At 47.5% G+C, this 15,078-nt stretch overlaps 3 protein-coding genes across 3 annotated transcripts; 2 read left to right on the top strand and 1 right to left on the bottom strand.

Annotated features, from left to right (window-relative positions):
* Positions 1–2,405: 2,405 nt before the first annotated feature.
* GL218_01186 (pH-response regulator protein palH/prr-4) lies at positions 2,406–4,715 on the top strand (the record flags this gene model as incomplete). Its single annotated transcript, XM_033577642.1, has 1 exon — positions 2,406–4,715. The coding sequence occupies one exon, from the start codon at positions 2,406–2,408 to the stop codon at positions 4,713–4,715; it is 2,310 nt and encodes a 769-aa protein (XP_033437933.1).
* Positions 4,716–6,089: 1,374 nt separating this feature from the next.
* GL218_01185 (Sphingosine N-acyltransferase LAG1) lies at positions 6,090–7,588 on the top strand (the record flags this gene model as incomplete). The annotated part of the gene is made up of 2 exons (XM_033577641.1): positions 6,090–7,025; positions 7,094–7,588. The coding sequence occupies 2 exons, from the start codon at positions 6,090–6,092 to the stop codon at positions 7,586–7,588; spliced, it is 1,431 nt and encodes a 476-aa protein (XP_033439333.1).
* A 3,603-nt stretch (positions 7,589–11,191) lies between these two features.
* Positions 11,192–14,312, bottom strand: GL218_01184 (Heavy metal tolerance protein; the record flags this gene model as incomplete). The annotated part of the gene is made up of 3 exons (XM_033577640.1): positions 11,192–11,561; positions 11,632–13,805; positions 13,923–14,312. The coding sequence occupies 3 exons, from the start codon at positions 14,310–14,312 to the stop codon at positions 11,192–11,194; spliced, it is 2,934 nt and encodes a 977-aa protein (XP_033439332.1).
* Positions 14,313–15,078: the final 766 nt, after the last annotated feature.

Below are 15,078 nucleotides of genomic sequence, written 5' to 3'. Positions count from 1 at the left end.
CGTGAAGAAATAAGCAGAGTCGGACCACGGACCACAAGTTATAGTGCAAGTTATAGTGGATGGTCGACTCGTCTCACCTTTAGACATGCATAAGATGAGATCTAAAATTGTGGCGTTGGGGTTAGGATTAGGATAATCATCATGCGAGCCTAACAGCCTGATCCTCGCGCGCTTAATGTGTCTAAAGTAAGCTTTACCGCCAAGTGGGTAAGAATCTTGTTGAATCTAGTTGAATCTAGTTGAATTTACGTTATAGTCTGCTTGTTAATGCGGGAGACAAGAGTTTGAACCAGAAATACTGAACGGGAGATCATCTTTGATAATGCCAAGGCGACGTCCACGAGCAATAAGCTTTGCCAAGTTGCCAAGAACATGTCCATCGGAGGCGGGAAGTAAGCAATTCTTGGGATCCTTGGCGATGAGCGCCGAGAACAACGAAGATCGCGGGGTAGCTATTTTTTTTCCTTTTCTTCCTCTTCTCTTCTTGGATTTGAATATGAGATTTGATATTCGCATTTGCTTTTCGGGATGCTTTGATGTGGCTAAGCTTTGTGGTTCGCGCGCCACATAGACGGGAACCTTGTAACGGGTCAGGGGGTGTTGCCTTTGTACCTATCGTTGCATCATGCCTTGAGAAAATATGCAAATATGCCTGTGGGAGAATATCAAAAATCAAAGGACGGATCGATCCTTACATAGATAAAAATACCTCCTCGTATTTTCATCGTCTTTATATGCGCTCCAATAGTTTATGGCGGAAGAGAGTGTCCGACTTAACTGGATGCCTATTAATCCGTATAACTACACAAATTCATAATTGTGTTGTTATCCACCTGAGTTCATTAATAATATTAATAAACGGCGTCAAGTTGTCAAAGTTCTCCCTCCCCACAAACTTGCTGCATTCCTCGCCGTATTCCTTCGTTGCGGGACCATCATATCCATCATATATGTTATCATGTCTTAAAATTAGCGAAGAATGGCCGAATGGTGGTCTATCACGCAGTACGCAGTGCCACCCTACATACGGCATCTCCATTCCGGCTGAACAGAAGGTACAGAGTCGCTTTCGCCTTAGTTACCGTTCTGGGTAGGTAATCAAAATTAATCGATGTGGCTTTCTCTCATCCGTCCGGGTGACCTAGGTTGCAGGACTGCAAGACCATCGCGTCCAACCTCATCCAACCTCACTAACGTACAAGTTTATTACAACTCCATGACCTCTGCGCTAAAGCGGACGAAAACTCCGTGTCTGCTGGATATGATGCACGGCACTTAATCCTAAGAACGTCATGGTCTCTAAATTTGATCAAGTTTTATCCGAGAAATGCCGAATTGGTTGTACTGGTATTTACGAAGATCAAGTTATAGCGAATAATTCGGCTGTTTCTTTAGGGTCCGTTATCGACGTGAGAGGTGTGAAGACACTTTCCAAGTATGGAATTAAATAACGACGAATATAGAGGAAATTGTAAGCACAGTGTTGGGAGTTTGATATGTAGACACGTTAGTGTTGAACTACCAGACGATTCCATGTATCATTGCACTGCAAATGTTAGGTATATGTATACTGCAAAGCGTACTGCAAAGCGTACTGCAATCGCACCACTGTCACATTTAGGTGGCGTGCGGTTGCTAATTATGTTGCACAGTGTGGAGTGTGGACTAACCTCTATCTAGGTCGTACCCTTCTACCAATCTACTAATGCACCAAATACACCAATGCACCAATGCACCTCCCTAAACACCTTCTGAGACGGGTACAATACATCAGGTTCTTAAGGGAGGCCGGTCCACTAATTAATTGACTTTCTGCCAACCAATCCCGTCGGACCCCGGGAGGCTAGAAGCCAACCCATCTCAAATACCTTTTCCCTTTTCCCTTTTTTTCCCCACTTAGCAGGGGTTGAATGCGATGGGCGTTCAAGCGAGCGAAGTCTGACCTTTTGATGCTTTTGCCCACCCCCGAACCAACCGTCTGTTGGCTTCCTGTTGGCTTCCCATCTCCCGTCTCTTTTTTACATCCCAAGACTTCTGGGCGCCCAGACATCAACCTCGAATATCAAGAACCGACGAAAATCATCCCCGCTAACGAATCCGAACGAAGCATTTGTTTTATTCAGCGTTTAAACAAAAAATAAAAAAAGTAATTGAATTGACGGAAAGGATTAATTGGAGGATCGATTGTTATCGCGCGAGAACCGTCATCTTGGGCGTAACGAGTTTATACCGCGCACACACACCGTATTCGACCGACTCGACTCGACTCGACCACGCAACACGGGCCCGTCGCGTTATCGAAGCCCTCGTAGGCTATCCCTATTCCATGGCGAATGCCTCGCGGTAGCATCGCAAGTGCCTGAACATCGTCGCCTAGCGACTGGCCTCTTGTTCATCCCTCTACGATGGGTTCGCACTACTTCCGGCAGCCCAGGGTGGCTGCTACGGCGACATTGACTCTCGATGCTTCCTGCACGCCTTATACCATCCCTTCGAGCGGTCTATTGCACATTCCTGGAGCCGACCCGACGTTTTTAACGGCCAACGCCGTCTATTCGCCTCTCTGCACGCCTACCGCTATGCCCCAGCCCGCCATCATCGCGAACGGAGCCTTCGATTTGGACCAAACATCATCGGATTCTGGTCCTCAATTCTCCGACTTCCGCGATCCCTTTTACGCTTCGATCTTCCCGCAATGTTATGCTCTAGCTGCTACGACGGTTCTTGCTTATTTACTTCTTATCATGCTTGTTATCGCGCCTCGATCGTTTCTTGACGGTGGGGTTGTTGTTTTAGGCCGGCGTGGATTCACGAATGGTCCTTCGAATGGCATTAGTATTGGTGGTCGACCATGGCTGCAGAAGGTTGCGGCTTTAACTGTTGCTATATCTTTATCTATTGCTACGGCGGATACTTTCCGTGTGGCTGAGAAACAATACGCGTTAGGAATTCAGAATGCACAACAACTTCAGGAGGATGTGCTGGGAGGAACCCAACTGAAGGTCATTCAGCTTATCTCCGATACGTTCCTCTGGCTGGCCCAAGCCCAGACCCTTATACGACTGTTCCCTCGACAGCGCGAGAAGGTTATCATAAAATGGACAGCTTTCTCGCTTATTACGTTAGACGTTATCTTCGGTGCTCTCAATAGCTTTCATTACACCAAACAGGGCAATACCAGGCCACGCAGTTTTACAGACGCTGTGCCGGCGCTTAGCTATCTATTTCAACTATCTTTAGGTTTATTATATGCTGCGTGGGTGCTCTATTATTCACTCATGAAGAAACGATATGCCTTTTACCATCCCCTTATGAAGAACATATGCCTCATGGCAGCTCTTTCTATTATATCGATTCTTGTCCCGGTTATATTTTTCGTCCTCGACATAGCGAAACCCGAATTCACTGGATGGGGTGATTATGTTAGATGGGTCGGTGCCGCCGCAGCAAGTGTTGTAGTATGGGAGTGGGTTGAGCGGATTGAAGCGTTAGAACGTGAAGAGAAGAAAGATGGGGTTTTAGGAAGGGAGGTCTTTGACGGCGACGAAATGATGGAGGTATTTCCTTCGGACCTCACATGGTCTAAGCGGCGGAAGAATAAAAGAAAGAGCGAGGACGGTGATGATGGAGGTGAGAGTGGTAACAGTTCGTTATCGGGTGGTCGGAGCAATATGTGGCCAGCTATGTCATCTATTGCCAGCCGGTATAGGTCGAGGACGGAGAATAGCCCGGATAGGAGACAACAAGCCCCTACAACGGGCAGGTCAGCAGCGCGGTTCTTACAGCCCCCACTATGGCCTTCCCGGCCACCCCCGGCAGTTACACCGGTAAGTAGAACGGATACTGCAAGTGCTGATAGTACCGTTTACGCGGTACGATATCAGCCTCTTACAGAGACCACTTCGAGGACTACAGATGATAGGCATGGCCGACCGTTGTCCAGAAGCAATAGTGCAACCTCCTCGGCATCAAGTCCTGTAGTAGAGAGCAATGAACAGCCTAGGAGCACACCGCCGTCGCGACAACCCTCATCAGCGCGCGCCACGGAAAGGAGAAATGGGGAGGAAGGAAATTCGAACCGCTGGAACTACCTGAACCCATTCCATCGTACTGCGAAGGAACCCCCCGCGGAAGTCATCCCACACACAATACCCAAACAACCAAAACGGCGTGATTACGAAAGCGTTGGTAGATGGGACCTCAGAGGACGGGTAGAAATCTTTGCCGCCACCCAGGCAGAGAGAATTTTAGAAAGGGTTCGACCGACTCCAGATACAGATAGCTTGCCGGTTACCGTTATACCCGCCCCTCCACGTCGCGGCGCGGCGCTAGCTCAACTACTAGAAGAAGAAGAACTACAAATAGAGTCACAAGAGCAATCACACGAACCACCAATATCTTCCTCTTCGCCACCAGCACCGGTGCATACGCCGAGAAGTACAAGCGCCGCAACCGGACCCATGCCACATTCGCATCATGTTACTAGAAATAACAGTACGGCATCGACCGCGCCTAGGCCAATTCCAGGCCCAGTGGAAAGGAATAGCACACACGTTCGTAGGCCGCCTAATACGCGCGATACTAACTCGTTGACGACTCCGACTCCAACTCATACTCATAGGAGTGGAGATCAACGAGAAAGAACGGCCAGCGAAAGGCGACCAGTGGACGACATATTAGGGGATGACCAGCATCACACGTCGTCACCTGTGTAGTAATTTCCGGCCTACTTCTATCGAATATTCCTGTGATCTAATGGCAGCGCGGCGCTTGGGGTGCTTTGTTTCTTTGGCTGCATCATATGGCGCATTGGGTTCAAAAAGGGAAAGGAATAGCGAATCTCCGCCTACTTATTATAGTATGCTACTGGGTTGATAGGTTGCAATGTATATTTGCATTGATGGAGTACTGTTACGCGAATATAACGAGTATAACCGGCGTAGGTACTCGATAAGTGGTATCGGCCACTGTATATAGGTCTTTAGCATTGCTACTCGGATTGTGAGTATGAGCATTGACGGCGCATTTGAATTAAGAGCGGGTTGAATAGAGGCTCTTAGTTAAAAAGCCTTTATCGAATGATGTTAGTTTATAGCATAACCCCAACTTGCTATGCGGTATTTTGGGTCATGAATATGAAGCGATTATCATTTGCCAAATCTCATATCATATCATATCTGGTTCTCAGGTGATGTATCATTATTTGTGCCGAGGTGACTTGCGTCTCATAGCCGACGGTGATATAGTCATAACTCGTAATTCATAACTCGCCCCCAGTGTCCGTGGTTAGTTTAGCGGTGAGTTATTTTAACTCGTACGGGAGGACGTGAGCCGTTGAGGCATATGTGTAAGAATGGATCAGCACAGAATCCCCATCAAACCCTATGCATATTTAATATTCACCGCATTGATAGAATATAGAAGTTATGCTGAAGCAAAGTTATTGTACCTCGGTCGAAATGTGAAGCCTTATACGTAGGTGGAGCCGGCATATAGCCTGACAGCTAGTAACGTTAGTCTTTGACAGAGACAAAATGACCAATCAAAAGCGACAAAAGCAAGCTGGACCCTTCAGTGCTAATTAAAGTTGGTGATTGCGGAAATCATATGCTTGCCCCGCTATGTTGTTTCTGGGTGCTGGCAGAAAGGGTCCAACTTAAAAGTTTTATTACACAATCTTACCTACAACACTTAAGAGCATAAATATGAGTTCTTAACGAGGCTTATTACTAGTCCATTAATGTTAATCTGCCTATCAGACCTATCAAATCCTATCAAATCTCATGCACCACCGACCACCAACCGCTGGCACTACCACCGTAACTTTTTACCTCCTCTTCCCTTTTTTTCTTCTCTCCAACAACCACCTTAATTCTTTTTTCCCGCCTATCGATACTAGAAGTCTGGATTGCTTTCACTCCTTAAGCATTCTGGGATCGACTAGGTAGCCGGGATCGTCAAAGCCGGAAATTCCAAATTGCTTATATCGTCTATTAGTAGGCGTCCTCACGTCATCTGCTGCGTGTCTATCTTCGCAGCTCCTTTCGTCTTACACCTAGTGTTCTGCGACAATATCGATCTCTGTGAAAATGGCACCCCAGGAACCATTTCCAATCCTCAATAGCTCGGCCGATCAATTACACTCGGCAGCTGATCAAGGGAATGCGCGTCGGCGTAGGAAGTCGAGCGTGCTTGGTACAGACATCAGGGTAGGAGATACGGGTGCGCCTAGTTTGCAAGCCAGTCTCGCGACCTTTCAAGATACAAATGGACATACGCAAAAGCCATCAACACCGGATGGCAAGGAAGTGTCTAAAAGGGGCTCAAAGCGTCGCAAAGCTCGCTCCTTTTTACGTCGCTGCAAGCACTACGCCCTCAAGCATACCTGGGTCTTACCCCTAGTCCTCTTGGCCGTCTTCCTGTCTGTATACGCCATTAACCCGACCGAATCGAATCCTGCCCATCACTTCATCTTCCTCTCGTATAAGCTCCCGCTCGAGGCCGGTGCTGATCCCGAAGCGCCTATCCAATATGGCAAAGGGCCGTGGGATATCGCCTTCGTATCTTTCTATACCGTCGTCCTCTCCTTTACGCGCGAGTTTATCATGCAAGAACTTCTCCGCCCGCTCGCTAGGAAAGCCGGTCTAAAGTCTCGTGCTAAACAAGCTCGTTTCCTAGAGCAGATGTATACCGCCATCTATTTTGGGTTCTTGGGACCGACCGGTATGTATGTCATGAGCCGAACTCCTGTTTGGTATTTCAACACTCGCGGCATGTATGAGAACTTCCCTCATAAGACGCACGAGGCCATGTTCAAATTCTACTACCTATTCCAGGCCGCCTACTGGGCCCAACAAGCTATTGTCCTCTTGCTTGGCATAGAAAAGCCGCGAAAGGATTATAAGGAGCTCGTTGGCCACCATATCGTTAGTTTGACGCTTATTGCGCTAAGCTACCGCTTTCATTTCACCTATATTGGTCTGGCTGTCTACATTACCCACGACATTAGTGACTTCTTCCTTGCTGTAAGTCTGACCCGTGCCCTCGGGGTACCTTAAGTTACCCAACGTATAATACTAATATATTTAAACAGACCTCCAAAACTCTCAATTACATCGATCACCCTCTAGTAGGACCTTATTTCTTCATATTTATGACCTCATGGGCCTACCTACGTCATTATCTTAACCTCCGCATTATCTATTCACTATTCACCGAATTCAGGACTGTCGGCCCTTATGAGCTAAACTGGGAAACCGGACAGTATAAATGCGAACTTGCTTTCGTTATTACTCTAACCCTCCTCTCGTCTCTGCAGGCTCTTAACCTGTTCTGGTTCTTCTTCATCGTGAGGATTGCTTACCGCTTCATCGTCTATAACGAAGCGGACGACGATCGTTCCGAGGCTGAGGAATCTGATATTAACGAGCCAGAGAACGAGAAGGCAGAGACACCAAAAGCGATTAAGGAGAGCACCGAAGCAACGCCGTTGCTTAACGGCAATGCTAACGGGAACGGCAATGCAAACGGCATTAAGACCCGCTCGAACGGGTCAGCGTCGGCGTCGAAAAAGAAGGCGGCTCGATAGAACGTTAGCCGCTTCTTGCCTTCGATTCACGACATTCGCTTGTAAAAATTTAACCAGTAGGGGGCTTGTATGTACAACACGATACAGCATTTCAGCATAAACGGCGGACGCAGAGGAGACTATTGGTATTCGCGGGAATTGCTATTTAACGCATTTCTCTTGAAAATAGGTACCAGTATGTTCCTTGACGGCCTGTCTAAGCGATCATAGGCATAGGCGTTTAGAGAACGGGGTTTAGCATCCCAAGCCATTCGCTCACGGGTCATGGGAACGGCGCACATGGGGAGATTCTTGGTCGCTTGGGTACGTTGCCCAGGTATGAGATGAGAAGCATGAGTTGTTGGTTTGCGGCGGGTCGGGGAACACGTTGGGAACAATCTGTCTGGGGCGCTCGGCTTCTACGAGCTTGCTTGCTGTTGCTTGCTTGGTATGGATGCTACGGGAGCTGTCTGGCTGATTAATGTACTAATGACGGAGAGATGGACCAACGACTTTTGACCAACGATGAGCATAGCATGATGAGAAGAGAGCATTTGTCCGTTCTTTTTTTTGCTTTTGTCTTTTTTCTACTACCCCTTCCTACGTACGATAGTTGAAAACCCATAACCAAACATCCCATATATATATAATTATTAATAAAAGATGGTGGATGGACGGATTCCTTACTATAGTAAGGAAAGATCCGCCTCGTCTAAGCCATACCCGAGACCCTTGATATGACGCGTTTAATTCGTTTCCTCTGTCTTGGCTTACGCTTTGAGAGCGTGCGAGCGTGCGTGGGCGCGTGCTCATGCGGAACTCTCGGCCGAGAGTTGTCGGGGGGGGGGGGGGGGGGGGGGGGGGGGGGATTTTACATACTAATGCACATACGCTGATTACAGAAGAAGATTCTGTATTCTTCCCGGATACGACGGTGTCCCAGAGAATATTCCGGAAGCTGGTATCCCCCAGATACGCCTTGGTATAGGCTAAGAGGAGGTAGTATCGTAGACCGTCATTTGTGCTTCGTACCTACATTAGGGCACGTACGCGCTTCTTGGCTAGGGGGGTGGGAAGGGGGGAGCGCGGGTCGTTCGTCCCGAGGCCCTGGTGGCCGGCACGTTGGGGCTTGGCTTGGCTTGTCTGGTCTAGTGACTTACATGGCTGGGTAGATTAGGTACGTTAGGTATGTATGTATGTACGTATGTTGGGTATATATGGAGTTGGATAGATACGTGTTACCGAGGCGAAGAGATGGGTATGTTATGGGTATGGGTATGTAGGAGATCGTATACTATGAGGTATGTATGTAGAAAAGAGCTAAGCAAGTAAAGTATGTAAACACGCGGTCAAGAATCCAGCTCCAGCTCCAGCACACAAGGTAGTCCCAGTCGGTCCGTTGGTCCCCGGTTCCGAGGACGGAGTTATGGTACACGTGGTTGGCGTGGCGTAGCGCGGGCGGGCGGACGAGCGGTGGTGGGTGTGCGGCGGCTTGCGGTGAGGGAAAAAAAAAGCTATGGTAGGTGAGAAGGAGGAAGGATTCGCAAACGATAAAACTAAGGAAGCTAGACGGCCCTTTTGCTAGTGTATGTATAGCCGTTATATCCCATGTTATATGTATGTAAGTCCCCAAAAATACATCCATAGGATAGGATAGGATAGTATAGTATAGTATAGTAATCCTTCTATAACTATAACAAATGTGGAAAAAAGGAAAAAAAAGGAAAAAAAAAGAGGAATCCACCGCTGCCGTGTCGTGTCGTGACTTTACGATTACATAGGTTCCAAGTACCGCATATGTACCCAAAAAAGAATACCTAACCTAACCTGACCTATGTAACTTAACCTACCATGTCATGTCATGTACGTGTTGTTTCATGCCTTGCCTAGCTAAGTTAAGTGGTAGTAAGTATGGAAATATACGTTAGGTATGGAAGTATATACCGCACGAGACTGCAGGTGACCAGGGCGCAGGGAAGCAAAAAAAAAAAAAAAAAGGGTAACAGGGACCCCTAAAAAAAATCAAAAAAATCAAGGCACGGCATGACATAGGAAGAGGGTCCACGCTGAGCCGGGACTCTTTTTTTTTTTCTTTTCTTTTGTTAATGTCTTAGTATAGTTAGTATAGTGTACGAAGTAGTAGTAGTATAGCCTCTCTCTCACCGTAACATTCATTCATTCATCACTCTATGTACTCCGTTCCCCATTTTCCCATATTCCATATCCAGCTAAACTTCCATACTATTCCCTTCCATGTACAACACCGTCACCGTCACCGTCACCGTTACCTTGCCTACATACCCTCCTCCTCCTCCTCCTCCTCTTCTTCTTCTTCCTCCCCCCTCCCCTCCCCCCAGCAACAAACAAGACAAGCAACGTTGCAAGGACCATCTGCTGCAAGGTACGCGCATACAATACAATACACCTGCCTACCTACGTCAATATACCAGCGATCATCATCCTGCACTTACTAAGAGCAAGACAAGGTAAGAATGGAGAAGGCATCTATCTATCTATCAATCTATCTAATCCCTACCTAGTCCAGGGGGGGGAAAGACATATAAAATAAATAAAAAATGTAACGCTGCCCGGGAGATAGAGATAGGGGTTCAGATTTATATTAGCCATCATGGCAGATCTCCCGCTTTGCCGGCATGAAGAAACGCGAGCCGCACGCGAGCGAAACACCCCGGACCACGGGGTAGGGGGGGGATGTTAAAGGGGGGGTTGCTTTGGAATCAGTTTGGAGTTTGGGGTATTGGGGTGATGGAAAACAAAAGGAAAAAAAAAAAAAAAAAAAAAGAATTTGGAATTATACCTAGTCCAAGGGTTGCAAGACTGTAACGTCATCATCAAACTGCCACGCAGCCTAAGTAAGAAATCTTCAGCCTCACTTGAACCTCTCACACAGTTTCGTATACGCACATAATCAAATATCAAATACACTAGCAAGCAACGGGACGGGAACGGGAACAGGAACAGGATAGAGTTGCCACCCCGTTATTCATAAAACTCAGAAAGGCTTCTGGTATTAACAGTCGGACCACTGGATGGGGTGAAAACCACCCAAGTCATCGAAAATACATTCATCTCTTCATCATCATCGCATTAAGGTGGTACTCCGCCCACCGTTCAAAAAAGCCAATAACAACCCGACTGACTTGATCCCGACCAGAAAAAAAAATAAAAATAAAAATAAAAACGACGTGTAATAAAAAAAAAAAATAAAAAAAGCAGAAGCCCTTCCTCACCCCTCCCCCTCCCGACATTGGTTTGTTTCCGTTCCGTTCCTTCCTGTTCCATCCCGTCTTTGCCCGAACTTTTTTTTCATGCAAAGGGCCATGACTGATCGTCTGCTGTGCGAACAACGATAGTGAATTAAAATAAGACAGAATCACATGAGTCTTTTTGGTATCGTTGCGAAGAATCGTGATAACCGGAAATGCAAAGCCGCCGACAGCCTCCCATGTAGAGGCGTCTTTTTCTGTATATGCCACCAACGCCATGTTTAATGCAAATACCCTGCAGCCCGGGGCGTGAGAAGCTTATTAGGCAATAAAAACTATATATCGCGGAAAATGGGAATATGGACATGAATCGAGCCCAAGTTAGTGGACATTAGGATTAGTGGGTCGATCGAGGGGAGCCTTCAACCAGCGTCGTAGATTCTGACTGGCCGCCATGTCGTCCGGGAGTAACCGACTCATCAGACGAACTACTCGAGTCGTCATTGTTGTTGTTGTTAGGCCGTTCATTTCGGCTGTGATGGTCTCCCGTAGCCGCAGGGATATTAGCCTTTCGTAAAAGCTTTTCAGCCTTACGCGTCGCATTACGGGCGTCCTCGGCTGCCTTTTCGGCTTTTGCTTGGCGATTCCACATGGATGCGTATCGACCATTGAGCTCAAGAAGTTTATCGTGCGTACCCTTCTCGACGATAGTTCCTTGATGCAGTACAAGAATCTGATCTGCGTGGGTGATAGTAGACAGTCGATGTCTAAAATCGGTCAGCTGATCTAGTTTTTTTTTTATCACATATTATAATATTATACTTTGTGGGAACTTACGCAATGATTAGCAATGTACGGCCGCGACCGATGGTGGCTAGTCGGGACTGAATCTGCTGCTCTGTGTGGCTATCAAGAGCCGAGGTAGCCTCATCCAGCATAATAATCTTAGGATTCTTAAGCAGGGTTCGGGCTATGGCAACCCGCTGCTTCTCACCGCCACTTAAGCGAAGGCCTCGCTCTCCGACCTTGGTGTTATAGCCGTCGGGGAAAGACATGATCCTCTCATGTATACTGGCGGCTTGGCATGCGGCAAAAATATCCTCATCCGTCGCATTCTGGTTGGCGTATCTCAAGTTGTACATGAGGGTGTCGTTAAATAATACCGTATCTTGCGGTACTACTCCTATGTAGCGTCGAACAGAGTCGATAGTGACATCCTTAATATCACGGCCGTCTACCTTAATGTTACCTTCCTGGCAGTTGAAGTAGCGATACATCAACCGGAAAAGGGTAGATTTGCCGCCACCCGATTCGCCGACAAGCGCCGTGGTCGTGCCGGGCTCGCATGTGAAAGTGAGGTTCCTTAGCGCAGGCTTCCTCTTGTCGTATGCGAATTTGACCTTAGAAAATTCGACACGGCCCTCACACGAAGTGACGTCAACGGCGCCGGGACGATTAACCACTGTTGGGCGCTGCTTGAAGAGCTCTAGGAGGCGTTCCCCGGATATCATAGCTTGCTGGACGGTACGGTAGAATGTGCCGAAGAAGTTGAGCGGACCCTGGAGCTGGCCCAGATAGATCATCAATGTAACAAAGTCACCCACTTTTCGGTTACCCATTGTAACCTGGTACGCTCCAAGCATCATGGTAACCAACATCCCTATCATGAAGACTAAGGACTGGCAAATGTTCATGGTACTTATACTCCACGTGACCTTGGCTTCGGCGACTTGGAAATTATTTATGGCTTCTCTGTACCGGTTAAACTCGAAGTCTTCCGCATTGAAATACTTGACCGTCTCGTACGAGATTATAGAGTCATTCTTGACTGCTTCTTCTTCCCTATCCGCGTTGGACATTGCTCGCCTCTGGTCTGCGGTCTTGGACGCCATGCGTATTGTCAAAAACAAATAATAGAATGTAATTGCGCAAACGATGACGGCGTAGACGGCATCAAACTTGACGTAAAAGTAGCTTACAGCTACAAACAAGTCGATAAGCATCGGAAAGACCTGGAATGTGACTTGCTCGAGAAATGAGTTGACCGAAGAGCCCTTGTTCAATGCGGATAAAACCTCGCCTGTCCTCTTGCCTAGATGGAAATCAAGGCTTAGGGAATGTACGTGCTCAAATGCGGACGTGGTAAGAGCTCGGTACGTGTGCTGGGAAACGGGAATCCATAACAGAGATCTCAGAGACCCCAAAAGCCCAGACGGTCCCTGCAATAACTTATACACAATAAGTAAGCCGAGCGAGAGCCACGGCATAGTACGCTTCTCGCCTTCCTTAAGATCATCTCCGGAAAGCTGATTCGTGACGGCACCGATCTGGTAAGGGACCATGATGTTCACCATCCGCTGAAGAACTAGTAGAACAAAGCAGACTACCACGATAATCTGAAGTCGTAACTGCTTGTTAGGCCACATGTAAGGGAAAAAGACGGAATAACCTCGGAGATATTCAAACCAAGTTGTATGCGGTAACTTTTCCGGGCGGTAGAATCCAGCATCTTCGTCAACCATGGGGTGGCTCGCATCGGCATTACCATTAGCGTTACCGTTTGCGGCACCGTTTGCGCCCGGGTGGGAAGCATGACCATTGGTGCGGTAGCCATTGGCCTCGCCATTTAGGAGGGGTGTGGATTCGTCAGCCTCGTAATCATATTCTTGTCCATGTTCGTATTTCTCTGGCTGCGCCCGGTTTCTTAAAAGGATAATGGTATAATAAACTAGGATCATGCCAACTAGGATGGCGATTCTTCCGAGGGATAAGCCGAGGTCAATCATATCCCACTTGTCGATGCCATCTACAATCACGTACTTTTCGCGATTGAGGTTAACCATGACTTTGTGGGGGCGGGATAAGACAACCGCATCGCAAACGAAGATGATAATTTCTCCAACAAGAGCAAAACTCCAAGTGAGGATATGAACCAGGCTCGGGCTGCTTTTCCAGTCAAACATCGTCAAAGTTAAATATACATAAAGAAATGCCGATCCAAGGACGAAGACCTATAATTTTCACAAGGTTAAAAAATCATCTCAATATAATTAAGTTTAATTGTAGGACAGAAAATCAGATCAAAACAAAAAAAAAAAAAAAAAAAAAAAAAAAAAAGAATTACTTACTGTTTTCGGTTCGCCGCACCACCAGCCATGTTCACCATCCGCACTCCTATGAATTAATGCACGGGCAGCAATTGCGCCGCCGGTAGCGAGAAATGTCAAGGTTGCTACAACCATGGAACACTGGAAAAACCTCCTGGCATGTGGACTGAAATCATCAGGGTCCGATGCGTCGTCGTCGGACAATCTTCTCTTGGTAACGGGAAGCGGTTTGCCGCCTGGACCTCGGATAGTAGGGACGACCACATCGTTCTTACGCATAGCGGTGTAGACGGAATGTGTGGCGCCGATGACGATGAAGACCAACAGAAGGAGATCCGGGTAAAGGTACTGAGTAACGTCTCGAACCCTCTCCGCCGGGGAGTCGGGAGGGTTGATGATGACTTCCGCCATCTTGCTCTGTGAAACGTGCAGGTTAGTATATAATGTTCACGGATATGTAAGAAAAAAGTGTACAAATCAAATCGGACTCGAGCATTGCACTGCATGCTGCAAGGCGTGCTTGACGTACATATTACTGACGACAATGCTTGCACTGGGTCATTGCCGCAGCTGCAAAAGATCACGACCCCCAATTGCTTCAAGCAGTAGATCCCGCAACTGCTTGACTGCGATGCCTAGATTTGCTTGCCTACGGCAGCTTGTGATTTTTCAAGAAAATCAACAAGAAACAGAAGGTCAAGTATTTCCTAAGCTCGGTTCAAGTTAGTGGAATCCCGAGTCCATGTTCTGGTGGGGCAGGTCACCAGACGGTGTTAGTGGCGAAAGCCACAACTCTGGAGCAGACTGACTCGAGACTAGCGTACCTGATAAAGAAGGAAAAGGGAAAGAATTAAGGGTCTCTCTCTCTCTCTCTCTCTCTCTCTCTGTCCTGTCTCCTCTCTCTGTGGTCCAAGCTGATCCAAGCTGATCCAAGCTCTGGTCCGTCTATGAGAGGGAGAAGCAAGCAAGCAAGTAAAAGCAAGCAAGTAAAAGCAAGCAAAGTAAAGCAAAGCAAGTAACTAGAGGTGTTGCTCGGTTCTAGCCAGGATCTGCACCAGGGGGGATATAACTGACCCTTTCGATGGCACGATTTTATTAGGGATCCAAATAACAACGACGAGCACGAATAGGCTTCGGCTTGTGTTGCTGTCTAAGGATGGGGTACAATGAAGTGGAT

Source organism: Daldinia childiae (assembly GCF_008694065.1).
Source record: "Daldinia childiae strain JS-1345 chromosome Unknown Scaffold2, whole genome shotgun sequence".
Classification (NCBI taxonomy): Eukaryota; Fungi; Ascomycota; class Sordariomycetes; order Xylariales; family Hypoxylaceae; genus Daldinia; species Daldinia childiae.
The sequence above is the reverse complement of the archived record's forward strand: the minus strand, read 5'-3'. Positions and strand labels throughout refer to the sequence as shown.